Below are 27,729 nucleotides of genomic sequence, written 5' to 3'. Positions count from 1 at the left end.
AGGGGAGTGTGGCTAGGATAGTCTGCACTGGGGGATGGGAGATTGCCCGAAGGAGAATACCTGAGCATGTAACATGAGAACCCAGGAAGGGGTTGGAGGCCAGGTGACACCTTGGCCTGGGAAACTGAACAAAGGCTGTGGGAGGGGTCACTGAAGGCAGAGTGTTGGAAGCTGGCTGGTGAGATGGCTGGGAGGCAGAGATTGCTCTGACCTCCCAAGGGGGGCTGGGATGCCCTGGGACCCCAAGATGGACCTAACTGAGGGGGGCCCTGTTGTCTGTGCCTGCAAGACCTGTCTTGGACTGTATTCCTGCAATCCAAATAAACCTTCTGCTTGGCTGGCTGAGAGTCATGGTGAATCGCAGGAAGCCGGGGGTGCAGGGCCCTGAGTCCCCCAATACTCCGTGACACCCTCAAACTATAGACTGGTGTAGTGTCAACCTGCCCTGAGAATCCCTGACTGCCTCCAGCAGCCAACATCTCTCCCCACCTCACACCTCTCCAGTCCCGTCTTCCCGAGCTGGGCAAATGCAGCTTGTGATGAAGTGGGACCGTTCTTAATGTTTCCTCTGAATACTGTGTGTGCCTCAGTTTCCCCCATGCATTTCTTAAGTCTCCAGTCTGCATAAATGGCCGACACTGTCTCCTGGCAATAAATGGCTGGGGCCCTTCCCCCCCCCCTGCAAGGGAATAGCTAAAGGTGAACAAAGAGAGCAGGTGACCTCCTGGCCTGGGAAAGAGACAAAGGCCAGAAAGGAGGGGGTTTCAGTTTGGAGCTGGCTGGGGACGGGAAGTGAGGGCAGACGGGGTTGTCTGGCTCACTGGGCCCCAGAATGGACCCGGCTGAGGGGTCCTGTTCTCTGGACCTGCAAGCTCTGTTTTAGACCATGTACCTGTCATCTAATAAACCTTTGTATTGCTGGCTGAGAGTCACGTCTGACTGCGAAGTAGGGGTGTGTGCAGGGCTTCTGGCTTCCCCAGGACCCCGCCTGGGCAGACTCGCTGCGCACGGAGGGGCAGGGGATGCTGAATGCTCCAAGGTCAGACCCAGGAAGGTGAAGCTGTGTGAGCTTTCTTGCCCTGAAAACGGTCTGCTCCAAGGGAGAGGAGGCTCCCCAAAGTCCTGACTGGCTTTGTGGGGAGCAATTCCAGAGCATCGCCCGGGGACTCAGACAGCTCACCCTCTGTTGCGAGGCGGGGGAAGTTCACATCCCTCTGGGTCCTCGGTTGCTGGGTATCAATGTCCAGGCAACTGGATTTGCCATCCTCTCTTCAGAGGTTCCATTGATATGGGGAGCACCCAGGCAGCTTAGCAACACCCATATGTGTCTCTCCATCTGCCCTGAGAGCAAACAGCCCTCTTCCACCCCCTAGGCAACAGGGCGCAGAATTCCCCCAGGAGTACTATGGGATAGGAATTCCATGCTTGGATAATAAGACTATAGCAGTAGGGATATATAACCGATGTGATAGTGACTGTGAAATGCTCAGGGAGATTAGAGAGGCTATAAAAATAAAAAACCTCAATAATAATGGGGGATTTCAGCTATCCCCATATTGACTGGGTACATGTCACCTCAGGACGGGATGCAGAGATAGTTTCTTGACACCTTAAATGACTGCTTCTTGGAGCAGCTGGTCCTGGAGCCCACAAGAGGAGAGGCAATTCTTGATTTAGTCCTAAGTGGGGCACAGGATCTGGTCCAAGAAGTGATTATAGCTGGACCCCTTGGTAATAGTGACCATAATATAATTACATTTAACATCCCGGTGGCAGGGAAAACACCACAGCAGCCCAACACGGTAGCATTTAATTTCAGAAAGGGGAACTACACAAAGATGAGGAAGTTAATTGAACAGAAATTAAAAGGTTTCAGAGGGGTAGCCGTGTTCGTCTGTATCAGCAAAAACAACAAGGAGTACTTGTGGCACCTTAGACACTAACAGATGTATTTGAGCATAAGCTTTCGTGGGCTAGAACCTACTTCACCAGATGCATGCAGTGGAAAATACAGTAGGAAGATGTGTATGTGTGTGTGTGTGTGTATATATATATATATATATATATATATATATATATATATATATATATATATATATATATATACAGAGAACATGGAAAAATGGGTGTCGCCATACCAACTATAATGAGACTAATCAATTAAGGTGGGCTATTATCAGCAGGAGGGGAAAAAAAACCTCTTGCAGTGATAATCAGGATGGCCCATTTCCAACAGTTGACAAGAAGGTGTGAGTAACAGTAGGGGGAAAATTAACATGGGGAAATAGTTTTTACTTTGTGTAATGACCCATCCACTCCCAGTCTTTATTCAAGGCTAATTTAATGGTGTCCAGTCTGCAAATTAATTCCAGTTCTGCAGTTTCTCGTTGAAGTCTGTTTTTGAAGTTTTTTTTGTTGAAGAATGGCCACTTTTAAGTCTGTTGTTGAGTGTCCAGGGAGATTGAAGTGTTTCTACTGGTTTTTGAATGTTACAATTCTTGATGTCTGACTTGTGTCCATTTATTCTTTTGCATAGAGACTGTCTGGTTTGGCCAATGTACATGGCAGAGGGGCATTGCTGGCACATGATGGCATATATCGCACTGGTAGATGTGCAGGTGAACAAGCCCCTGATGGTGTGGCTGATTGGTCAGGTCCTACTGTCAAAGTCAGACTCGGACTCCCAATTTGTTAGACCATTCTGTTTATTAGCAAAGTGCTCTGCTAATACACCCAGATAGTTTGAGTCTTGCATGGTGCTCACATTATCTGATTTATACAGATAAAAGGGCACAAACTTAACAAGATAACAAAAGGAAGCCGAACTGATAAGCTTATTTCCTTACTAACTATTACCGATCTCCTGTTAATGTCCCACCATTAGCTTAAGTGGATCCATTGTTTCATACCTTAATGTTTCTCTTCCTGACTACTATATTTCAACATTCCTTATTCCTGCTTAAAGGAACATACAGCATTTCTTTAATCCATTTTATTTTAACAATATAAGTCATTCTACTTTCACACTATGATGGTGTCCCTTGAATAGATATGCGGACAGAGTTGGCAATGTGGTTTGTTGCAGGGATTGGTTCCTGGGTTAGTGTTTCTGTTGTGTGGTGTGTAGTTGCTGGTAAGTATTTGCTTCAGGTTGGGGGGCTGTCTGTAAGCGAGGACTGGCCTGTCTCCCAAGGTCTGGGAGAGTGAGGGATCATCCCAGGGCCAGATTAAGACCTTTTCAGTGCTTAGGGCCTCTAAAGATTATGGTGATCTCCCATATGTAATTCAAAATAAAAACAATACTATACCATAAAATTTTATTTTTCTAAATGACACAACTTACATGTATGCTGAAATTAAAATAGCTTCTTTCTAGATTTTTCTGATTGCAAATTCTGGATAAGTTCATTGAAGCTGACTCAACGAAGCATGTCCGCTTCCATACGCAATAGGGAAAGTGAATCAAGTCTGTCCTGACACATTGTTCTCTGAGGGTTTTTTTATTCTTTTCAGCTGAGAAAGAGTGTTCTGCAGAGCAGTTAGTAATCATCAATGTTAGAAAAATACGTCGTGCGATCTCTCCATTTGGAAATACACATTGTATTCCGGCTTTCAATATTGTGTCATGAAGATCGATGTGACTGAATTTCATTTTTCCTGTTTCATTAAACATTGCACAGTGGAACTGCCGTACTTCTCCACAGAGATTCATGTTCGAGTCAACAGGGTCTGAGTCAACGAGCTTTCGGGAGCCTTGTGAATATTGTTCATCAGATAAGTCCATATCGTTTAGAAAAGAAAATCTACTTGATACTTTGTACACTTCATCTCGCCTCTTCATATGAGCTTCAAGTGTATCAGTTATAGCGTAGTAAGTAGATACGCAAAATTTGTCTCTAGGATTCAATGCGGTTTCTGTTGCACTGCGATCATTTGCTTGTTTTTTCCTGATTCGCTTGCGGGACTGGGCTTCTTTGTAGTTAGTATCAGGCAAGATATCTTTTGATATGTCTTCAAATCGTTTGAAATCATTCCTCAAAGTGTGTAAGTGCTCTGCTAATGATTGACAGAGGTCTGCACACGTTTTCAAATCCAATTCTTTTTCTTGGAGAGCTTGACTTGTGTGGTAAGTGTTGTAAAATTTCATTCCACATGGTCAACATGAATACAAACTCTAGTGCAGGGGTCGGCAACCTTTCAGAAGTGGTGTGCCGAGTCTTCATTTAGTCACTTTAATTTAAGGTTTCGCGTGCTGGTAATACATGTTAACATTTTTAGAAGGTGTTTCTAAGTCTATATTCTATAACTAAACTATTGTTGTATGTAAAGTAAACAAGGTTTTCAAAATGTTGAAGAAGCTTCATTTAAAATTAAATTAAAATGCTGATCTTATGCCACCAGCCTGCTCAGCCCGCTTCCAGCCTGGGGTTCTGTTCACCTAGGCCTGCAGTGGGCTGAGCAGGGCCTGTGGCCGGGACGCTGGCTGGCAAGGGGCCGGCAGCTGGGACCCCAGACCTGGGCGGGGGGGGTTCAGGGGTGAGGGCAGTGAGGATATGGGGGGTTCAGAGCAGAAGGCCAGGGTTGTGGGGGGATTCAGGGGTCAGGGCAGAAGGCTGGCAGGTGTGGGGGGGTTCAGGGGTAAGGGCAGAGGGCTGGGGGGGTGTATGTGGGGGTGCAGGGCAGAAGGCTGGGTGTTGGGGGTGACTCGAGGTCAGGGCAGAGGGTTGGGGTGTGTGTTGGGGTGGGGGTTGCAGGGCAGAGGGCTGTGTGTGGGGGGGTGGGGGTCAGAGCAGAAGGTTGGGGGGAGTCTGGGCGGGTCAGGGCAGAGGGCTGGGGGTGTGTGTGGGGGGGGAGGATCAGGGCAGAAGGTTGGGGGGGTGTGTGTGGGGGGGGAGGGGGGTCAGGGCAGAAAGCTGGGATGCTCGGCTCGTGGGGGTGCTCCCAGCCCCCTGCCCTGAGTGGCTCATGGCAGGGGGCTGGGAGGGATATGCCCAGTTCCACCCCCTTCCCCCAGGCCTGTCCCTCCCTCTCTCTGCCTGCTCTACGGAGCAGCAAGCACACTGCGCTCTGCTCCCCTCCCCCTCCCCCTCACAAGCGCCATCAGCTGATCGGCGCAGAGAGAGGGAGGGGGAGGAGGAGGGGCAGGAAGGCACCACACTGGGGGAAGAAGCGGGGGAGGGGGGAAGCTTGGCTGCCACAGGACCAAGCTTCTGCCCCTGCAGGGGAGAGCGGTGGGCGGGGGGCTGAGTGGAGTGGGGGGACGGGACCCCCCCCACCACTCTCCCCTGCAGGGGCAGAAGCTTGGTCCTGTGGCAGCCAAGCTTCCCCCATCCCCCGCTTCTTCCCCCAGTGTGGTGCCTTCCTGCCCCTCCTCCTCCTCTCACTGGGCAGGCAGCGTGCCCCTCAGAATCAGCTCGTGTGCGGTGTTTGGCACGCGTGCCATAGGTTGCCGACTCCTGCTCTAGTCCTTGCATCTTGTTTGCAATGTTTTCTGCCTCTCGTATAGTTTCTCCCTTTTGTGATTGGTCTTCAGCTATACTTTCGAATGCATCCACAATCTTTGAGTGGGACTCCAGAATTGCACTTGTTGCCACTGCGTGCGCCTCCCAGCAAGCACTAGAAAGATTTCGACACACGATCATTGCCCAAATATGTTTTAAGAACTGCCCATTGGTGTGTTGAGGCAGAGAAAAATGTATAAATTAACTGGCCTGTTGAGAAAAACCTTACTGCCACCGGACAACACTCAACGGCACTGCGGCCAGCAAGATTGAGAGGGTGCAGCACGTGGTATGAATATGGCATATTTGTTCTGTTCTAAAAGCTTCTTCTGCATTCCTTGATAACACCCTGACATGTTGGCAGTGTTGTCGTAAGATTGACCTCTGCACTTTGAGAAATCTATTTTGCAAACTTGGCACAGATAATGCAGTACTTGATTTGCCACTTCTTCACCAGTGTGGCTTTTCAAATCAAGGAATGTTCTAAATCGTTCAACTGGCTTTCCATCTGTGGGAGACACATCTTAGTACAATACTCAGTTGATCAATATGTGAAAGACTGGTGTAGAGTCGACAGATACACTGAAGTACCCAGCAGTACTTATTTCATCCACAATAGCTGAACGAACTTTGTCTTGGATAAGTATGAGGGGTTACCTTTGCCAGCATTCCCACATTCTGAGATATGGCCTGCTAAAAATGGGTCAAACTGAGCCACCAGCTCCAACAATCCCAAGAAATTTCCATTCTGCAATGATCCAAATGTGTCATTTGATCCCCGGAAACGCAGACCACGTTCAGCTAATGTTTGAATAACGGCTATAACACACGGCAAGACGTGTTGCCAGTATTCACGCTCCGCTTTAATTTGTTCTTCTAATTTTTGTGTCAATCCAAAGAAAGGAAAAAAAGAATCAAGGATATAAACTCAGAAGAATATATTAATAATAAAACATAAATGTATTGCAATACATGACAGGATCTGATTTCCTCGCATTATTTTGATCTGTTAGTAGGATGACCCCCTGGTTTAGGTGAGGATAAGTAATAAAAAGAGAACAGAAAAACGGGAGATGAGTGTGTAGTGGACTGTAAGGAAGTCGAACAAAGTTCTTATTTTTTCCCATGATGACTACTTCGTTTTTTAAATCAAATTTTTTCAAAAAAAAATTTTTTTGGGTGCCCCCTGCTTTGCTGGTGCCCTAAGCACGTGCTTAGTCTGCCTATTGGGTAATCCAGCCCTGTCCTTCAAGTTAGGTTGTAGATCCTTGATGCACTGGAGAGGTTTTAGTTGGGGGCTGAAGGTGACGGCTAGTGGCGTTCTGTTACTTTCTTTGTTGGGCCTGTCCTGTAATAGGTGACTTCTGGGTACCCCTCTGGCTCTGTCAGTCTGTTTCTTCACTTCCCCAGGTGGGTATTGCAGTTTTAAGAATGCTTGATAGAGATCCTTGTCTCTGTCTGAGGGACTGGAGCAAATGCGGTTGTATAAATTTGTTAGTCTCTACGGTGCCACAAGGATTCCTCGTTATTTTTAAAAATAGCTAAGGCCTCTACAAAGGCCCAGGCACAGTTTTGCAAACCCTGCAGCACCTCATTGATAAGCCTCTGCATTAATTAGCCCAAAGGCAGAACCTTAAACTCAGAGGCCAGGTTCCAGTATGAATACTGACTTCTCCTGGGCATCGGCATCTAAGGGAATTTGCCAATACCCACAAGTCAAATCCAGAGGGCTGATGAATTTTGCCCCCCCCGCCCCCCCAATAGATTGAGTAGGTCTTTTATCTGGGGTGCGGGGTAAGGGTCAGGTTGGATGATGGCGTTTTCCCTTCTAAAATCCGCACAGAATCTCATGGCTTTTATCCCTGTTAGGAGCCATCACAACAGGAGATGCCCAGGACCTGTTTGATTTAGCGATTACCCCTGTATCCAGTCTGCTTTCACTTCCTCCTGAATCTGTCTTTGCATGTCTCCTGTGGCCTGGTATGCAGGGTGTCACGGAGTCCCTGGGCGATGCTCTGGAACTGCTCCCCACAAAGCCAGTCAGGACTTTGGGGAGCCTCCTCTCTCTCGGAGCAGACTGTCTTCAGGGCAAGAAGCTCACATGGCTTCACCTTCCTGGGTCTGGCCTCGGAGCATTCAGCATATGCCCCTCCGTGCGCTTCCCACAGCGAGTCTGCCCAGGCGGAGTCCTGGGGAAGCCAGAGGGTTCTGCACCCCCCACTTCGCAGTCAGACGTGACTCTCAGCCAGCCAGTAAAACAGAGGTTTATTAGATGACAGGAACACCGTCTAAAACAGAGCTTGTAGGTCCAGCAAACGGGACCCCTCGGCCGGGTCCATTCTGGGGCCTAGCGAGCCAGACATGCCCATCTGCCCTCATTCCCCGTCCCCAGCCAGCCCCAAACTGAAACCCCCTCCAGCCCCTCTTTTCTGGCCTTCGTCTCTTTCCCGGGCCAGGAGGTCACCTGATCTTTGTTCACCTCTAGCTTTTCCCTTGCAGGGGGGAAGGGCCCCAGCCATTTGTTGCCAGGATACAGAGTGGCAGCCATTTATGCACACTGGAGACTTAAGAAATGCATAGGGGAAACTGAGGCACCCACACAGTATTCAGAGGAAAGATTAAGAACAGTCCCACTTGGTCACACAGGGTCGCAATGCAAACACTCAGGTGTGCCTTTCCATTACAGGGTACAGAGGTTGTAAGTGAGATTCATGCTGCAGCAACTCACAAGTATTCCATAAACTCTGAACCCCAAATGCATTCGTACAATCCTTATACCTATTTTACAAATGCTCATGCCCAGGTGAGCCAGACTCATCCCAGCTGTGTCAGGGTTCAGCTGAGACATGGGGCCCTTGGCATAAGCTGGCACCTGGTCTGCCAGTGTCACCTACCCGACGCCCCCTCCCCCTCCGAAGCACAGTCAGACCCATTGTTTGTATTAATGGGAGCAAGGTGGGTGTGCTGGGGGCCGGAGACTCTTCATTGGGGCCTGGGGCCCTCTCCTGATATTGTGGTGTTGTAGGAGTGTTACAGGGTAGTGGCAGGGGAGCCATGACACAGCAGGGCTGAGCCAGGTGCCCGGAATCGGGGAGTTGGGAGGGCCCCTTGGACACAGCTGAGCTGGGGAGCAAAGGGCAGGGCATGGATGCTCCTGGATAGGTTGTTCTTCTCTTCCCCTCCTTACTGCTGTGGTGGGGAGCTGTCGTGTTGCCCCCCAGAGGTGGCTTCATTTCAGCAGAGGGGTGAACCCCTTCTCTGCCTCCCAGGGGAATTGGGATGCCAGCACAGAGTGGGCAGGGACCCCTTGGCTGGCTGGCGCTGTAGAGCCAGGGCCTGGGTAGGTCCCAGATGCTCCTGAGTGCCCCCCGTGCCGGTGCATGGCCAGGCCCTTCCTTCTCCCCCCAGAGGGCGCTGGCTCATTATTGTAGGGTCTCTAGGGGATCGGGCTCCGAGCACACTGCTGGGGTGTCGTGGGACTGCGCTGATTCCTCTGCCACAAATTCACTCTCTCCAGTCCTGCCCTTGGTAGCTGGGCAGTGTCTCCAAAGCCAGCCCCCACTGCCTGCCCCCCACCCCCCTGCACCTGCTTCCTGTCTGCGCAAGATCCACCCCCTTCCCCTGCACTGACCCGCTTTGCTTCCCGCCCTCCACCTGCCCCGTGACCTCTTCCTCCCTCTGCTTCCCCACAAGTGCCCCGTCTCCCCTCTGCCTCGGACCCACGGCATGGGTACCCGCTGCCTGGCGTTCCTCTCCTCCAGCTCCGGCCGGGATCCCCGCCAGCCTGGCCTCTGCACCTCCTCCAGGCCAGGCCTCTGGGCCTCTGCTGGTCCAGGCACCGAGGGCTGCTCCCGCCTCCCTGGGCTTTCACCGTGCTGCCTCGGGCCATCACCCCTGCTCACGTGGCTCCAGCCCCCGCCCCGCCCCGTGATGGTCTCTGTTTAGCCCGGGATCACTCTTCAGCTGAATCCCAATGGGACCTCTCTTCCCAGCCCTGCCTCCAGCCTGGGGCTCGCTGATGCCCCCCTTGCACAGCCAGGCCATGTCTCAGACTTGCCACCTCTTCGCCTGCGACACCGTGAAGAGCCGACCTGAGCTCTGCCCGATAGCTAGATCTGCCCCCACCCCCGGAGTATCCCTGCCATCCCTACCACCCGTGTTGCACCCTGCCCCCCATTCCCCACCTCCCCTTGCTCTGACTGTGCCATCCCCTGTTCTGAAGCCATCCACACCAAGCATCCCCATCTAACTCTGCTCCCCAACCCGCTCTGCTCCACCAGCGGTGCCAGCCTCGCCCGCCACCTTGCATGCCACCCACTGTGCCTGGGCTGGGCTGGTCACCTTGGGCCCTTTCACATGTTCACCATATGGGTCCCCGGAAATGTCCTGGCACCGTGCAGAGACAGGAGCCTCCCAGTCCACTTTGCCTGCATGTACTAGCCCCTTTCCTCGCTGCCCCCTGCCTCTGTCTAGGTCATCCATTCCAAGGCCAGAAGAGACCACTGTGATCTTCTAATCTGAGCACAGGCCACAGAATTTCCCCTCAAAAAATTCCTAGGGCAGATCTCTTACACAAACATCCAATCTTGATTTAAGGTGTTACGCTATTTGCGGCAGGGACTGTGCCTTCTCTTGTAACTGTACAGTAGACTATGAGCGCTGCTAGAAACACACGCTGGTAACAACTGAAATAGTTAAGCGTTAACTTTTCTGCTGGTGTCATTAGGTTTAAAGTATCAGGGGGTAGCCGTGTTAGTCTGTATCTACAAAAATAACAAGGAGTCTGGTGGCACCTTAAAGACTAACAGATTTATTTGGGCATAAGCTTTCGTGGGTAAAAACCTCACTTCTTCGGCTGCATAGAGTGAAAGTTCCAGATGCAGGCATTATATACTGACACACGGAGAGCAGGGAGTTACTTCGCAAGTGGAGAACCAGTGTTGACAGGGCCAATTCAATCAGGGTGGATGTAGTCCACTCCCAATAATGGATGAGGAGGTGTCAATTCCAGGAGAGGAAAAGCTGCTTCTGTAATGAGCCAGCCACTCCCAGTCCCTATTCAAACCCAGATTAATGGTGTTAAAATTGCAAATGAATTTTAGTTCTGCTGTTTCTCTTTGAAGTCTGTTTCTGAAGTTTTTTTGTTCAATGACAGTGACTTTTAAATCTGTAATAGAATGACCAGGGAGACTGAAGTGTTCACTTACTGGCTTACGTATGTTACCATTCCTGATGTCCGATTTGTGTCCATTTAGTCTTTTGCGGAGGGACTGTCTGGTTTGGCCAATGTACATGGGAGAGGGGCATTGCTGGCACATGATGGCATATATAATATTAGTGGATGTGCAGGTGAATGAGCCCTTGATGGTGTGGCTGATGTGGTTGGGTCCTCTGATGGTGTTGCCAGAGTAGATATGGGGACAGAGTAGGCAACGAGGTTTGCTACAGGGATTGGTTCCTGGTTTGGTGTTTCTGTGGTGTGATGTGTAGCTGCTGGTGAATGTTTGCTTCAGGTTGGGGGGTTGTCTGTAAGAGAGGACTGGCCTGCCTCCCAAGGTCTGTGAGAGTGAGGGATCATTTTCCAGGATAGGTTGTAGATTGTGGATAATGCGCTGGAGAGGTTTTAGCTGGGAGCTGTACGTGATGGCCAGTGGTGTTCTGTTATTGTCCTTGTTGGGCCTGTCCTGTAGTAGGCAATTTCTGGGTACCCGTCTTGCTCTGTCAATCTGTTTCCTCACTTCCCCAGGTGGGTATTGTAGTTTTTACGAATGCTTGATAAAGATCTTGTAGGTGTTTGCCTCTGTCTGAGGGGTTGGAGCAAATTTGGTTATATCTTAGGGCTTGGCTGTAGACAATGGATGGTGTGATGTGTCTTGGATGGAAGCTGGAGGCGGGTAGGTACGTGTAGCGGTCAGCACAAGATCCACCCCACCAAGGTGAACAGGAAGAGCTCATGACTTTTAGAACTGGTCCAGCTGTGGGTGGGTGGGTGGGTGTGTGTGTGTGTGTGTGTGTGTGTGTGGCTTCAAATGAGCCCATTGCTGCTGTGTCTGGACAACAAGGGGCACAGCACCTGTTCCTCCCTTGTGCTGCCTCGGGGTTGCATTTGGAGGGTTTCCTGGGCGAAGAGGAGGGTGAGATGCATGAATCTTGCTAATGAAAACTGAAATCCTGCCACCGCCGGCTGGTGCTGCACAGGCTGCTTTGCCAGGGCGGGGTTGCTCAGGACCAGCCGTTGTTGTTGTGGGGTTGCTCAGGGGTGTTGTCAGGGGGTTGTTCAGCACGCGGCTCTGTGCACTGGCTTGGAGGCTCGCTCGGGAGCACTCTCCTGTAGGCGCAGGTTTGTTATTGTAGGGTGCTCATGAACACTCGGCCGCCGTTCAGGCCTTCATTCGGGTGGGGAAACACAAAGCCGAAGGAGAGTTCAGACGCGGGCTGGGGAGGCAGGGCAGCATGTCCCTGGACCCTGGCCAGTGCATGCTGGGCTGGGGGGTTGGTCTAGTGACCCTGATTGGGTCATGTGTGGGGATCGGACCTGGGACCTCCGGCTGGACTAAGCATGGGTCAAGCCCATTAGCTGGGAGGCAGTAGCGGACTCACATGTGATCAGCCACTCGAAGGGGGCAGAGAGCTGCAGTGTAGTTATAACAGGCTAATGGGAGACTGGGGCAGGGGGGGTGCAGCCTGACCCTGCTGAGGAAAATTATCCAAACCCCAGCTCCTGTGTGGCAGGTGTGATGCCAAGTGAGATGGAGGGTGGTGAGCTGGTGCCATGGGATAGGAGCTGCTTGGAGACCTGCCAGGCGAGACCTGCTCTTCTGGGGTGAAGTGGATTCTACGTACCACACCCATCAGTGCTATCGGAGCCTCTGACCTTCCCGGTGGCTGGCGTCATGTGACGGGTCCCAATAATCAACCCCCTTCCTTGCTTCCCCCCCAACCCAGTTCCTGGTTCCTCCCAGTGCACGGGTGCGACCCACGGAACCAGCGGTTATACTGTCAGAATGTGACAATAAGGCAGAACCCACTGACTCACTTAGGCTTTCAGCCGGTCTGCGACCGGGTCCTCACACGTGGCCACGACGGAAGGTAAGGGAGGCAAGATATCATCATGGAGCAAAAAACTGGCTGAGACAGTAGGGTTGGTCAACATTCACCATGGCAGGAGGCTGGTGCCTCTGTTGCTATGGCCTGTGTTTAATATATTTATTAATGATCTGGAACGGGGGGACTTGCAGATGACACAAGGTTATGTAGGTTGGGCAGGACCAGAGAGACCCAAATCCAGCCAAGGGAATGGACAACATGAGGGCAAGTGACCCACACTGTGGATAAATGCAAAGTAATGCATGGTGGGGGAGGGGAACTTTCTAAAGTACTCCGACAGAGGCCGGGCAGAGTTGTTGTGTAGTTTTTGGATGTATAATACTGATGTTTGTTTTTAAGCTTTTTTTTTATTGATTTTTAAATTTTCACCATTGTGGGAAACCCAGGGGGTGTATGTCAAGCATGTAATGCCTGTAGCTGCTGAGATGCAAAATGTTAAAACGTTATCGGCAAAACCCAAATTGTCGATATCCCCTGTCAAAATAGATAAAGTAAATATCCTTAAATCGACCCCTAAGAGTCTCTCGGGCAGCGCTGTTCTTCGTCTGATCAGCACCGATGGAAATATTTTTCCATTGGTTTGCGCATATGGTGAAATCCAAGTTTACTGACACTTACTGATAACAATCTAATCCTTCCATGCCTACTCGTACATTACCTAGGGCCCTAGATGAACTGTATCAGGGCTCTGGGCTCATTGCTGACAGCTCAAGGAGACCTCAGCTCACGGTGCAGCTATCACTTAAAAAAAACCCTAAGCAGGCGTTAGGATGCGTAAGGCAGGGGCTGAGAATATTCTAATGCCAGCAGATAAATCAATGGTGCAGCCTCATCTGAATCCTGAGTGCAGGTCTGAGCACCCCTCTCCCACTGAACTGGAAGTGGGGTCAGAGGAGGGTTGAGAAGGGTCCAGGCCTGCAGAACTGCTCTCAGTCCAAAGAGAATGAGAAGAGCAGGAGTGTTGCCTGGGGCAGGCAATAAGAGGGGCGAGGAGAAAAGTCTGTAAGAAATGACAGGCCACCAGCAGGGAGCTTGGGAGCTGTTGGCCCTGTCCCGTAATACACGAACCTGGCCATGCCATGTGAAAGCATTTCCACCTCTTCATTTCAGTGAGCAAGATTAGCATGTGGAACTCACTGCCACAAGACTTCACTGAGTCCAAAGACTTGGCAAAATGCAGAAAGGGACTGGACATTTTCTATGGATAATAGAAACTCGCCCTAGCCCTGCCAGAGCATCTCCCAATGGCTATGGGGGTGGGGGGGGTACACCCAGCCTTGCACCAACACACTGTCACCAGGGCACACTGGAGCCTCTTTCCCCTCCCCCCCCCCACCCCTGTGTGCGCCGTTTCTCTACCACACCCCTCTGGCTCAGGGCAATAACCCACTGCCCACACGCTGCCCAAGGCTGAGGGAGAGGCTGAGCCCAGGGTGGGGCCTGCATGGGGCACTGGGGGCAGGCCCTGTGCAGCCCTCCCCTACCCCCATGCAGCCCCAGCTATAGTGAGAGCAGCAGGGCAATTGCTGGTGCCCGGGCTGTGGGGGGTGCATGTGGATGTGTCCTGCTGTGCCCAAGCCCGGCTGGTGTCCATGGAAGGGGGGGCTGCCTGGCTGGTGCCTAGGGAGGGATGTCCCCAGCCTGGCTGGTGCCTGGTGGGGGGGGGAATGTGCCCCTGGCCGGGGGGGGGGGGGATGTGCCTTGCCCGGCTCTGCCCGGGGGGGCTGTGCCCCTGGCCGGGGGGGGGATGTGCCTTGCCTGGCTCTGCCCGGGGGGGGGGGGAGAATGTGCCTTGCCCACGGGGGGCTGTGCCCCTGCCCGGGGGGGGGGGGGAATGTGCCCCTGCCCGGCTGGTGCCCGGGGGGGGAAATGTGCCTTGCCCGGCTGGTGCCTGGGGTGGGGGGCTGTACCCCTGCCCGGCTCTGCCCGGGGGGGGGGGATGTGCCTTGCCCGGCTGGTGCCTGGGGGGGTGGGGGCTGTACCTCTGCCCGGGGGAGACGCGCCCGCCCCCGCTGCGGAAGGCGCATCCCTGCCAGCGCCGGGAGGCCGCGGGGGGGGGGGGGCGGCGGCGGCGCCCATTGGTCAGCGGGACCTGTGGAGTCTGGCCGTTGCCATGCCGACCGCGGCATCCTGCGCGTCCCCCGAGCGGGGCGCCGCCCGCCGGGGCTGCCCCATCGCGGCTGGGCAGAGCCCGGCCACAGGCGGGGACGGAGCGGCCGGGGCAGCGGGTCCTGCGCCCCCTCCCTGCAGCGAGCCCTGGCGGGGCTCTGCCCGGCCGCTGTGCCCGTGGGGCCCGTGTCTCCGGCGGCTGGGATCGGGGCCCTGGGGCTGGACCCGCCCCTGATGCCCAGGGAGCCTTGGGACCGGGCAAGGGAACTCCCGGGCCCCCCGGCTGCCCCGGCTGAGAAGGGGTGTGGCCGGGTCCTGCCCCTGCCCGGGCGCTGCCCGCGGGCACCATGAATCGCTGCCAGCGGCGGTGCCACCGGCAGCTGCGCCGGGGGATTCGCTTCTTCTACCACTTGGTCACCGGGACCCTCTCGCAAGGTAGGACGCCCCGTGGGCGCGTGTCCCTGGTGGGGCCGCCCGCACGGTGCCCTGGGCCCGCGTCGTGGAGGCTGGCGGTGGGCAGCAGAGCCCGGGTGGGGCTGGGGTGCGTTTACTGGGCTTGTCTTTAAGGGGCTGAGGCTGGAGTCTCTTAGCAGAGGGGAAGGGGGGGTTGTCAGAGCCCGGGGGGGGGTGTTTACGGGTTACGGGAGCTGTTATGGGGGCAGGTGGCGTGGTATGGGGCACCACAAAGGGTTCTGTGTCTGGATGTGCAGGAGATTGGGGACAGGGTTGCTACAGAAGTCAGATCCACCGTGGGACCTGTGGGGTGTGTGTGTGTCATTCTCACGCACACACCTGGGGGGGGGGCAGAGCACTGGGGATTGAATCACAGCCTACCCATGCCCTGCCCTGCCCCCCCAGGAGAAATGATCTGGGGGGCTTGGGGCATGGGTTGGGGGTAGGGATCCAGTCTCCCCTCTACCCCCAGACCAGCTTCATGCATATGTCTGGCCCCAGCCCTAGGGGTTGCAGGCTTGGGGTCAGTCCTCGGGGAGCCCACGCCCTGAGTGCAGGGAGCAGGTTGTCTTTGATGCTGAGTTACAATCCAAACCTCCCCTTTCCCTGGATCCAGGACACCAGCTGCTGCTCCCACAGCTGCACCAGGAGAGACCCCCACCCTCCCTGGCTGGGCGCCTGCCTCAGCCCCTTGCTCTGTGGCTGGGCTCACCCTGGACACCCCAGCGATATCATTTAGCAAAAGTCACAGACCCGGTGGGTGACCCCAGGACTCCCTCTGCCCCACAGGGAAAAGGGGTGAAAGCCTTGGCTCCCATGCCCCTCCCTGGACAGGGGTCTTCATCCCCCCCCACCCATTCGCTGCCAGCAAACCCAGCCCCCTTCCCCCCGTAATAGGCGCTAGATTGCTCTGGAGGTGTCTCTTGGAGGGGGAGTCATCAGCCGTACAGAGCAACACCCCAACCCAGTGACGCATGCACAGCCGGCAGCGCTGAGTGACTGGAGCCTGCCCCCCGCCTCAGGGCGTGTCTGCCCCCCGCCTCAGGGCGTGTCTGCCCCCCGCCTCAGGGCGTGTCTGCCCCCCGCCTCAGGGCGTGTCTGCCTTGCTTGAGAGCCATCTGCGCCCTCTGGGTCCAGCTAGTGCCAGGCACGCTGGTTGGGCTAACCCAAGAACTGACCCGAAACCAGAGCCAGCCCTAAACCCCGGACTCCCCTATGCATGGGGCTTGCTGAGCTCTCCCTGGTCCTGTGCAGCCCCTGCCCCTCCAGAGCCCACCTGGTCAGAGGCTGCACCTGGGCTCTCTGACCCGGCCTGCAGACCTAGGTCCTGCTCGGCATCTGCACTTGTAGCCACTTCTCCAGCTAACCATCTCGAGCTGCTCATGGAGCTGGGGATGCGCAGCGGGGTGGGGCTGTGGCCGGGTCCCCTTCCCCTGGGGATCCCCGATCTCTCCTCCCTGCATTGGGGTGACACTCATGCTGCCCTGTGGGAGCCCGGCTCCAGTGTCTCGCTCCCTGGGGCTGACGGGGTGGGTGCTGCGAAGGTAGGATGCAGTGTGCTCCCTTGGGGGTGCTGGAGGGGGGGAGCTGGATCGCTCTATAGCCAGGCTCTTGGGCTCGTACGGCCGCGTCGGCGCTGGGTGAGGGCGTGAGACTCGCAGTGTGCCCCGGCCCGTCACACCGTCTGGCTTCGTCGTGTTGTCAGTCTCACTCCACAGGACTGTCTGTGGCAGAGGCTACGAGGAACCCACCGCTTTGGCGCCGTGCCTGGCGCTGGGCTGACAAGCTCTGATTTCACATTCAGCAGCTGTCCTGCCTTGCGGGGGAGCCTGGCACGTCTCGGGAGCCGAGCAGGCTCGGGGCTGGGAGGAGAGAGCATGCAGCCTGGAATGAGTCGGACGCCTGCGGGGGGGCGAGGGGGGCGGCCTCTCTCCTCAGTTGGTGCTGACTCCAGGGTCCCAGGGCAGGGCTAGGGCAGCTGGAATTGCAGGGGGAGGGGGCTTATTAAGGGGCATCTCCTTTCAGTCAGCTGCTCCCAACCGGGGGCTGGAGGTGCCTTCTAGGCCAGCGAGAGCAGGCAGGGATGCCAGCAGGGGTGTGAATTGCAGCAAATCGCGCACCCTGCTGTAAGCAGTACCGGTGTGGTGCTCGCTGGCCCTGCCTCTCCTTCCCTTGGCTTTTGGACCAGGGCCAGTGGTCTGTGCTGGGGTGAGTGAGAAGAGGCGGGGGCCCATGGGAGGCCAGCTGAGTTTCTGGGCTGCCGCTCTGCTATGCTCATCGGCTGCCCGCCTTTCCCCGCCGCGTGGCCTGGTATTGGGGCTTGGCTGCTGCAGTGACATCCATGCAGGCCTTTCAGAGAAACCGGCACCAGCCCATGTTCTGCGCCTCGGCGGCCGGGAGGTCACATAGCCGCCTGCTCCACCCCGTGGGCCCACCCGCAGTGGCACCCAGCCACCCGGATTGCAGCATTGTCAAACGCCTCGGCCGCTGGCCAATTGCTCGGCCGTCGCTCCCCCGGTGTAGTCGGCTCACACACGCGGGCTCTCAGCGAGGAAGGCGTAGGTGTCTGACAAGCCGGCGAATGCAATCCCCCGAGCCAACGGAAGTGCAGCCATTTGGAGCCCAGCCCGCTGAGCTCCTCGCTCCGCATCAGGCAATTACAGCCCCATCCGCTCATTCTGGAAGGTGGTGATAACTTCCCGGCCCCACCCCAGAGCATTGCCACGGGCTGGCCCGGCCCACGCCTCCAAGGGCAGCCTGGAGAACCATCACGGCTGGTTCCCTGCTGCTTGCAGCAACTGGCTCTTAATTACACACACGCTCCTCCCTTGTGTGTGTGTGTACACGCTCGTGCACCCAGGGTGCTACCCCCAGAGAGAAGGGGACGATATCGGGAGCGTTCCCCTGGAACAGTCGGCGGAGTGACCTTCACGTGCCGCGTGTCCCTGCCAGCCCAGTGAGAGGGTGACCTTGGCCTCCGATAGCTTGTGAAGGTCCTGGAAGATGCATAGTGCCTGTCCCCCAATAAGTGGGGTGGGTGGCAGTGTTTGATGAATGGGGTGGGAGCAGATGGATTTTAGCAGAGGAGATGGCTTGTCTAACACCCTGCCGGGGGGGCAGTAAGAAGCCAAGCCAGCCTGATGGATCTGCCGGCATTGGGCAGAGCGAGAAGTCTCTGCTACCTTGGTCTGTTTTTCTGACCTAACATGGGCTCCCGCTTCTGGGGGCGCCCCAGCCGCGGCTGGGAACAAGGCATCCCCTGGGCTCTGTCCGGGTGCGCTCTGAGCTGTGGGGCTGCCTTCCTGCTCACGGCCATTGCCCCCGCTCCTTGCAAGGGGCTGGTGCGGGGCTCTTCCCCCTCCGAGCGTTCTCCAGCTTCGCTGTACGTGTGCGTGGGGCTGAGCCTCGCCGCTCCCCCTTGTGCTGTGCTCAGCAGTCACGCACAGGGGGGCTGCAGGCTGCCTCCGCCCTTCAGGGGTCGCAAGGCAGCCTCCGCTCTTTCCATGCCAAACTCAAGTTCCCAGGGACCTTCCCCACCTGCTGGCCCTTTGGCAGTGCTCCTAGCCAGCTGCGCCAGCTCTCGGGGCTGCCTGCCGAGAGACCCGACAAGACCCCCCCCCCTCCCCCCAGGTCATGGAGCAGCTCTTGGTTGCTTCCAGCTAAGGCTGGCTTGGACCCGGTGAGCTGGAGGTGAGCGAGCCGTCTGGTCCCAGCCCTCCTCCTCACCAGCCTGGGGAGATGATCGCACCAGCCCCAGCTGGCCAGGGATGGATCCAGAAACCAAATCGAAGACACGAGAGAGGAATCTCCCGCCATCCTGCCCAGCCCCTGTGTCCCCCGGGCAGTGTGGGGAGCTCCTCACACCTGGAGGAAAACGAGAGCTGACCCCCCTGTGGCAATCGGGACTGACGGATAGTTCAACTCTCCAAGCTGGGGTGCCCTTTACACTGTGAGAACAGCCACTCCCCGTCTGTTCACACACCGCCTCCAGCATGCTAAATCACTCCCAGCTTCTAGCCAGCCACTCCTGAATCCTATTGCAGAGCGACACCAGCAAACTCCCCGACTTGTCCCCAGAAACGTGCATCTCGTACGGCCCAGCTCTGCCCTTCGGTGTAATACAAGATCACGGAAAGGCCGTCATTTCATTACCAGCCAATGAGATGCACAAACCCAGTTATCTCAAATGGAGGTTCCCAAACACACACTGGCTTAGAGAAAACAATAAAACAAGTTTATTAACTACACAAAGATAGATTTTAAGTGATTACAAGGAATGAGGCATAGAAGCCAGAACCAATTACAAAGAAATAAAAGGTAAAATGCAGACTAATCCCTAATTTAACAACCTCAGTGAATTTAAAGTAAAAGGTTTCTCTCCCCACATGCTTACAGCAATTTGGCTAGATCCCTTCAGCCAGGACCCCTCCCCAAGTTCAATGATGCTTTCTTTTCAAATGTTGTTGAGTAGAGCTGAGGGTAGAGAGGTGATCTGGGGCCTCTGTTCCTCATTTTTGTATCTTTTTCTCCTCTGAGAATCATCTACAACAGCTAGTCTGTTTACACAGGAACCCTCGCTGTTCCTTTGCCAATATGTAAATCTCTCGCTCACACCCTTCTTCCTGCCAAAGAACGGCCGCTTACCCAAGGGATAGTTCATGTGATTAAGTTGACACCTGGCCGAGGCATCAATGTATCTTTGGTCTCTGAGGAACTGGATTATGCCTGCTTTTCTAAACTTGGAGCATGTCTCAGCAATGTCATACAATAGAATCTTATACCTTTTCATACAATGTTGCCACACACATTTTACCAGGACACTAATGGTCAGCAGATTATGAGTTTTTCACTGACACCTCACACGGTATACTTTGTACAAAACTTATCATGGACTTGTAAAAAGGGTGAACATAAGAGTACAGTCTGTCACGCCCCCATTCGAGCCCCAGGCCCAGTGAGTCGAACGATTAGAAGGGTCACCTTCAAACAGCTGCCCAACCCTGCGCAGCAGGGAATAGGGAGAGGGAGAGAAAGGGTTAACTGAAAATCCAGGAGCACACACCTGTCTTCTCTGCTCCCTCCATAAGCAGGGAATGTAGCGTCTCCCTGAGGACTGATGGGCTGAAGGTCCACTTCTGGAGTCTGAGCCTCTAGGCGCTTCCAGGTGCTTCTCTGAGGCCATGAGGGCTAGAAACGTTCTGATCTGTGAACTGAAGGGGAGATTCTCCCTGTAACGCTGCCTGCAGTGACTTGGATGCAGATACCCGACACGAACCAGCCACAAACCCCACAATGGCTGTGTGACGAACTGGGACTGTTCTTAATGTGGTCTTTGAATGCTGAGTGGGGAGTGTTGCCTGGGAAGGCAGGGGGGTTTGGCTGGGACGGTCTGCATTGGGGATGGGAGACTGGCCTTGAGGGAAGATACCTGAGCATGTAACATGAGAACCCAGGAAGGGGTTAGAGGCCAGGTGACACCTTTGCCCAGGAAACTGAACAAAGGCTGGGGGAGGAGACGCTAGGGAGGGGGGAGTTTCAGGAGCTGGCTGGTGAAATGGCTGGGAGGCAGACGGGGCTCTGACCTCTCAAGGGGGCTGTGGTGCCCTGGGACCCCAAGATGCACCTAATTGGGGGGGATCCTGTTGTCTGTACCTGCAAGACTTGTCTTGGACTGTGTTCCTGTCGTCTAAATAAACCTTCTGCTTTACTGAGAGTCGCAGAGAATCGCAGGAAGCCGGGGGTGCAGGGCCATGTGTCCCCCCACACTCTGACAGGCTGTGAGTTCTGTACTTAGATCTCACCCACCAATTATCAAGTGTGAGTGGAACGGGCTGACCAGGGAGTCCCAGACAGTACCGTTGGCTCGCCGGGCTGTCTCGCCTCCCCGGTGAGCTGCCTCTGTGATAGCCGGGCCCTTACCCCAATGATCACAGCAACATTCAGGCTACTCCCCATCCCAAAGGACCCGTCACTTACCCCAGGTCAGCTGCACCTTAGAGCTGGCACCAGAGACCACGCTGCTGGCGAATCCTAGAATTACCTATAGACTAAATCTGATGATCGTTTAAGGAAATACGAGTTATTGATAAAGTGCAAGCAGAACTCGGGCTTAAGGAAAGTGACCAATGTGGCGAGACTCCTGATCTTATAATCTCGGGCTGGCAACGTTGGGGCAGCTGCTCCATGAATGGAGAAGCGTCTGTGTCTCTGGGGATGTTTCCACACAGCCCTGGCCGATGGGGGCGTGAGCAAGGCTGGGAGCTCCTGTTCTAATTTTCCAGGCCTGTCGGTGTGACCCTGCCCCCCGGCCATTCGGCTACACATCCGTCTCTGTGGCTTTGCTTGGGTTTTGACGTGGCTGTCTCGGGCAGGGCGTGAATCCTGTGTCCATGGCTGCCATGTTCCTCCCGTGCCTTTAGAGAAAGGGCTTTGGGCTGGGTTGTGAACCCAACTATTCGTAAGGTGGCTGGTGCAGAGGCCCCCCCAGCGCCAGCCAATGTTCCCTCTCATTTCTTACGTGCATGTGCAGAATGAATTTTGTTCTGTGGACCAATATAGAGGTGATGGGGGTGGGGCCGAGGGGTTCAGCATATGGGAGGGGGCTCTGGGCTGGTGCAGAGGGTTGGGGTGCAGGGGGGTGAGGGCTGGGGGTGCAGGCTCTGCGGTGGGGCTGGGGATGAGGGGTTTGGGGTGTGGGAGGGGGCTCAGGGCTGCGGCAGAGGGTTGGGGTGCAGAGGGGCGAGGGCTCTGGCAGGGGGTATGGATTCTGGACTGGGACTGGGGATGAGGGGTTTGGGGTGCAGGCTGCCCCAGGGCTGGGACTGGGGATGAGGGGTTTGGGGTGCAGGCTGCCCCAGGGCTGGGACTGGGGATGAGGGGTTTGGGGTGCAGGCTGCCCCAGGGCTGGGACTGGGACTGGGGATGAGGGGTTTTGGGTGCAGGTTGCCCCAGGGCTGGGACTGGGGGAGAGGCCTCTCTCCCTGCCTGTGCAGCCCTTGGTAGCCGGCCGCGCGGCCAAGCAGCTTAGAGGGAACTTAGGCGCCAGCAGGAACTTCCCACCCCCCGAGCTCAGATTTTAACCATGGCCCAGGGAATCGCAGCCTCTCCTCTGTCTGTTGGCAGGGTTCTTGCCAGCTCATCGTGGCTCTGAAACCAGCCATCCGGGGCACGCAGACAGCGCAAGCAGAGCTGCTCTCCATCCCCGCCTGGCTGGGCTACAGCGCGGCGCTCCCCCCTTGCGGCCACTGGGCAGGGTTATAATTCTGCCTGCTGCTGAGTCAGTGGGCAGTAGGGACACCAGATTGGATGGGCCAGCGCTCTAGGCCGGGGCGCAGGAGGCAGGATGCCAGGCTAGATGGGCCCATGGTGTCGCTGCTCCTGGCTGGGAATCTTAGACTGCTTTGGAAAGCTGGAGCCCGAGCCTGCCTGGTCCGTGCATGGTGGCGCTGGGCCCTGCAGGGGTGACAGCAGGGCCGGGGCCAGCGCAGGGAATGCTCTGCAGGGGCCCCCAGGCCAGCCCGCTCCCTCTCTCCGCAATCCCGGTCTCTGAACCGCGCTCGCCCGTTCTGCTGCTCCGGCCCCCACAGAGTGCTTGTGGCTTTGCTATTTGCCAGTTCCCGCTATGGATCCCGGGCATGTCACCCTGAACCCTTCCGGCGTGCCGTTCCCTGCCCCCTCCCACGCTGGGGCTGCCTGTGCCGCATCTCGGGCCTGTCTGGGAGGGGAATCTGTCCCAATTCCATCCCCGGCGATGCCACACCGGGCCAACCTCCCAGCAAACCCGGGCAAAGCTGTGGCCGGCATGGGTCCGCTGTAATGCCGCTGATGCCAGCTCAGCACGACCTGTCCGCGTAGGGGCTCATGCTGCAGCTGGCATAGGCCAAATTTCCCCCCCCCTGCCCCCGCCCAGGGGGCCCAGCGAGAGCCCGTGGCGTCCGGGCCAAGGACGGGGCGAGGCTGGGGCAAGAGAAATGACTCCATCAATTTACCAGGTTAAAACGGTGACTTCAGCACCCGAAAATAGACCGGCGCCGATATGCTCATGTGCTGATTAATAACGTGCCCCGTCTCTGATTAGCAGCTGGGTAATAAGGGAGCAGCTGTGACCTAAATTTAACTCTCCTAATGGGTGATGGAGAGAGGGTTTTTTTTTTTTTTTTGGTTCTCAGGCCATCAGCCCCCCCTGGCTGCTTGGCCCAGGTCCCGCCCTGCTCTGGGAGGAGGCCGGGCTTCCAGCCAGGGAGCAAAGAGCCCCAGGGGACTCTCCGGAGCTGACCAGGGCTAGCAGCAGCTGCCGAGTCAACGGGCTGTGGCCCCCGTGCGGCCACAACCCGGCGTGGGAGCAGAGCTACAGCCCAGTTTCTCCAGGGCTTGTCTCTGGGGGCAGCCAGCGGGGCCCCCCATGGGAATGGGACCCCGCAGCACCCTGCTCCAGAGTGTGCCCCCTAGTGCCTGGGAGTCCCCAGGGGAGCAGGGCGGCTTGCCTGGGCCATGCTGAAGGATCCCCCGAGAGTCCCTGCCAGCGTCTGTCCCTTGCTGCCCTCCTGCGGCGGGGAGGGAGTTACAGGGGCTGAGTCATCCCGGGTGGCGGGGATGACGGAGCCGCAAGGAGGCTGCATCCCGTTGCAACTGGCCAGGGTGGCGATGGAAGGAACCACGGTTGTGGGCAGCTCTCCCCACCTGGTATCTCTGTGACACCCCCACGCCGCACCGGGCAGGCAGAGAGCTGCCCCCCACCCAGCCCCCGTGGCTGGCCATGCCATTGGCTAGTGGCCCCGGCCCCACGAGGGGGGACTGCGTGGAGACTGCTCCGACGGCTGCATCTGGGCGAGGGGCCCTGCCCTCGGGCACGGCTGTTTATACCCTGCGTGCGATGGGCTGGCGAGGCGGCTAATTTTAGCTCAGTGGCAGCGCTGTGCTTTGGCGGTAGCACCAGTCAGCGGGGGAAGGGGGCGTTCAGAGCCTTATTTTAAAAACCCAGGCAGAAAGTGGGACAGCAGCGTCTGCCGCTCGGCTCCGGCTGGGTCTGAACACGGGCCCGGGGCTGCGGGGGTGAGGGAAGCCTAGAAACACAGAGGTTTACGCACTCGTCTGCTATAACTCCCCCCGGCCTGGATCTGCCCCCGGGGTCAGTGGGGCCTGCCGGCAGCATGGAGGGGGGATAGAGGGGGGGGTGTCTCTTGCACAAAGCCCCCAGGCTGTCACTGCTCAGGTCTCAGCTGGCGTGAGGGGCTAGGCTGCTGGGGGATGAGTCAAGACTGCTGGGTTCTGATCCGCTGCTGCAGCCGGGGTGCAGGATCTGGGTTCTGCACGTGCCCCTGGCCCGGTCGGGGGGATGGATGGAGACCACGGCTCGCCAGAGCAGGCGGGAGCGTCACGAACGCTGCGCTGGCTCAGCTCGGGTCGCCAGGAGAAATCCCAGGGCAGCCGAGGCTGTTTGTAGCTTCCCCTGTATTTGCGGCTCGAGGTGACGGGCTTTATCTTGCCCTGTAACTCATGTGGCAACCACAGCCTGCCCTGCCTTCGCTAGCATCTGGCCTTGGGGTAACTAACTCCAGTGATGAATGCACCTCGTTTTCCCCGTGAAGACAAGGCCTCGGAGGATCTGTCTACACTGAGTGCAAGCCCCGGGTTAGCAGAGCTCGAGGGAGCAGCCCCTGGGTTTGTTAACCTGGGGCGTGAGCGGCTCCACTCCTCTGTCACCCCAGGTGTGGAACTGTTGAGCCCGGGCTCCAGCGTCTACACAGCGTTCTGCAGGGACAAGTCCAACCACCCATATCCCAGATTTCCCAGCGCCCTCCCGAAACGGGGCCGCTCGGCCCTTTGGGCGTGGGGCAGCGCGGGAACATGACTGGCCCGAGGACAAAGGAAGTTGGCCTGGGGCATTGTGGGATACTTTTGGTGAGCTCCCAGAGCACAGGTCCAGTGGGGCTGCGTCCGCACTGCAAAGCAACAGGGCTTGAACCCTGGGTCCCGGCTTGACTCCGGGTCGGACTCTCCGCCCCCATGAGGCCCTGGGTCCGAGCCTGGGTTAGCGTGACTGGCGTGTAGGCGGAAGAGGGGTTCGGTTTGAGGCTGAGTTTGAACCCGGGGCTTACGCTGCAGTGTGGACGTGCCCTGGGGAACTCCTCCCCCAGGGGCTGGGAGGCGACAGGCCAGAGGGTGAGGGGTCTGGGAGAGGTTCCTGAGCCTACATTGGCCGCAGAGGAGGACCAGGCCCTGTATCTCCGCAGGCTGGTGGTGAACTGTCTCGGGCTGGCTCGTGGGGAGGGGCTAGGCCGGCCCCCCTCTTGTGCCAGCTGGCAGTGCCGGGCTCCCCTGGGCCGGGTGGTTATTTTTAGACGGGAGCTGTGTTAGATGAGAGCAATTACGGTAATTGGTTTGGGAGCTCGGCTATCGTGTGTCGCTCCCGACCCCTTTGCGGGGAGGCAGCGAGTCCCAGCCCAGCGCCCGCGCTGGCAGGGGGGCGCTGGCACCGGGGGGCACCGGGGCAGGCGCCAGGGATGGAGCCATGGAGAGGGCATCCCCACACAGCGACAGCCTGCTCTACGCCTCGCTGATCGTCATCCTCCTCCTCATCTCCTACTGGTTCACCACCAAGTGCTTCAAGATCATCAGCGGCATCGACGGTAGCGGGGGCAAGCGGGGGGGCCCAGGGGGATCTGGCGGGGGAGGGCAGGGCTGGGTCTGCGCCGGGTTGGGGTGACCCGAATCCCAAGGGGTTTCCCAATCGCCCGGCAAGGTTTGTCTGTGGCTGTGGCTGCCAGCCTACCGGGCGGGTTATTCCCTGGCTCTTCCCCGGCCCGCTGTGTTTGTACCGTGCGATGCCAGTGGGCGGCTCCCTGGCAGTGCCCCGCTCTGGCAGAAGGAGCTGGCCGTGGCCTGGCCGCCCCTACGTGGAGACGGCTGCCCTGCCCGCGGGCAGTGCTCAGTCCCGGCTTCCCCCCGTCCCAAAGCAGGCTGTGGCGTGGCCGGGGTAGGCTGGCGAGGGGTCTGGTGCCGTCACTCTTACGCTGGGGATCTCCTGTGCCAGCCCCAGGCTGCTCTTGGCTGGGAGCCCCTTGGGGCGGGACCTACATCTGCGTTCGTTTCATTCGCCTGGAAATGGGTATTTGGAGGGGTCGGGTGCACTGGGCGCCCCAAGGGGCTTCTTACCCCCCCCTCCCCTCGATTCCCTGTCCCCGTCCTTCTGAGCCGGCACCGGTGGGGCTGGCAGCTGGAGTGTAGCCTTGCGTCCTTTCCTTTAAGGGGGAGTACAATGGGGCCGGGGGGTGCAGGGCACTTCACCTCTAGGGCGGCGCTCCGTGTCTGTCTGTCTGTCTGTCTGCGTCCGGCCAGGCACAGTCACTGAGCCTTGCTGCCGGCCGGGGGCCAGCGGTGTGATGCGAGTTGCTAGTTCTCAGCCTGGCTCCCAATAGGCAGCTGTCCACGCGGCATCTCCAACCCTCAGCGCTGAGCGGCCCCGTCGGGCAGCCTCCCCAGGGGGCCTCTGGGAAAGCCAGGGCTCTGGGAGGTGCTGAATCCCACCTGGAGGCCCACCAGCCGTCTGTCTGCCGGGAGTCCAGGGAGGTGGGATTCAGGCCTGGCCTAGGTGGCTTCTCTGGCTCCCAACCAGGTTCGCTAGCAGGGGGCCCAGCCAGCCCCCTGCTGGGCTGTTCCCAGCCAGAGCCCGGGGTTGAACCTCCCCAATGACTAAAGCCCTTGGGGTGCTTTAACGAGGCCCGGGCGGTGTGCAGAGACTCCCCAGGGACTGCAAGACCTAGAGCAGATGCGAAGCGCCATCATCATCTGCCCCAGCCCCCCCGTGCAACGAGCGGGGGTGGGCTCAGCTGTTTAGGGAGCCCCCCTGCAACACAGCTCAGAGCAAGACCCCGGCACTCCGCGGAAGCCGCATTTCCCTCCTGCAGGGAGGGGCCCGTCTTCTGGCCGCCCCGCAGCGCCTGGGCTGAAATTAAACACTGGAGGGTTTTAACAAATTCAACATGGAAATTAATAATTCAATCAGCACAGCAGCTGCCGTGTGATTTATCTTGTTTGTAAATCTTCTGCGGAGGAGGCAGGTTGTGGTTGGGGGATAAGCAGGCTAGCTAGGATTCTGTTCCACCAACCAGCCTGGATGGAGCTAGCTGTTACAAGTAACAATTGTCATTGTTAGGTTTCAGAGTGAACACCCTGGTGCTGTTACAGTGCAGCCCGGTGGAAAGGGGGGACCCCTTGTTCTAGCCTCCAGTTGTGGCGGGAGGTGAGATCTGGCCTCATCTCCCCAGCATGGCGCTGGGACAGGGGTCCTGGTGTGGCCTCTCCCATGCACGTCTGCCCACGATCCGTATCCCCAAGCACCAGGAGTCTCCCCCGGCCTGAAAGGGCCCGTGGCCAGGAGGAAAGCAAACTCTGTCTTGACAAGGGGAGATTCCTTCCATGGCCAAGCCGCTGTGGGGGCTAGCGGCCAGCAGGCCTGCATCCCTCGCTGAAGGGACATGAGGTGAGCTGGGCTGGGGCTGCTGCTAACGTCTGATCCCGATTCCTAGACGGCAGAACCAGGCAACGCCCCTGCACGCGC

At 57.0% G+C, this 27,729-nt stretch overlaps 1 protein-coding gene across 5 annotated transcripts in view; it reads left to right on the top strand.

Annotated features, from left to right (window-relative positions):
* KCNIP2 (potassium voltage-gated channel interacting protein 2) overlaps positions 1–27,729 on the top strand; it is a 132,526-nt gene that overhangs the window by 50,766 nt on the left and 54,031 nt on the right. The window contains exon 1 of one of the 5 annotated variants that reach the window (XM_065552681.1): positions 14,768–15,152. The exons of 1 other annotated variant lie outside the window; for it this stretch is intronic. In XM_065552681.1, the coding sequence (XP_065408753.1) occupies positions 15,065–15,152 (88 nt within the window). In that variant the 5' untranslated portion in view covers positions 14,768–15,064. Of the gene's footprint in view, positions 1–14,767; positions 15,153–25,564; positions 25,799–27,729 lie in introns of those variants that run through there. 3 more of the 5 variants (XM_065552685.1, XM_065552679.1, XM_065552683.1) reach the window with 3 other exon arrangements.

Source organism: Chrysemys picta, chromosome 7 (assembly GCF_011386835.1).
Source record: "Chrysemys picta bellii isolate R12L10 chromosome 7, ASM1138683v2, whole genome shotgun sequence".
Taxonomy (NCBI): Eukaryota; Metazoa; Chordata; order Testudines; family Emydidae; genus Chrysemys; species Chrysemys picta.
The sequence above is the reverse complement of the archived record's forward strand: the minus strand, read 5'-3'. Positions and strand labels throughout refer to the sequence as shown.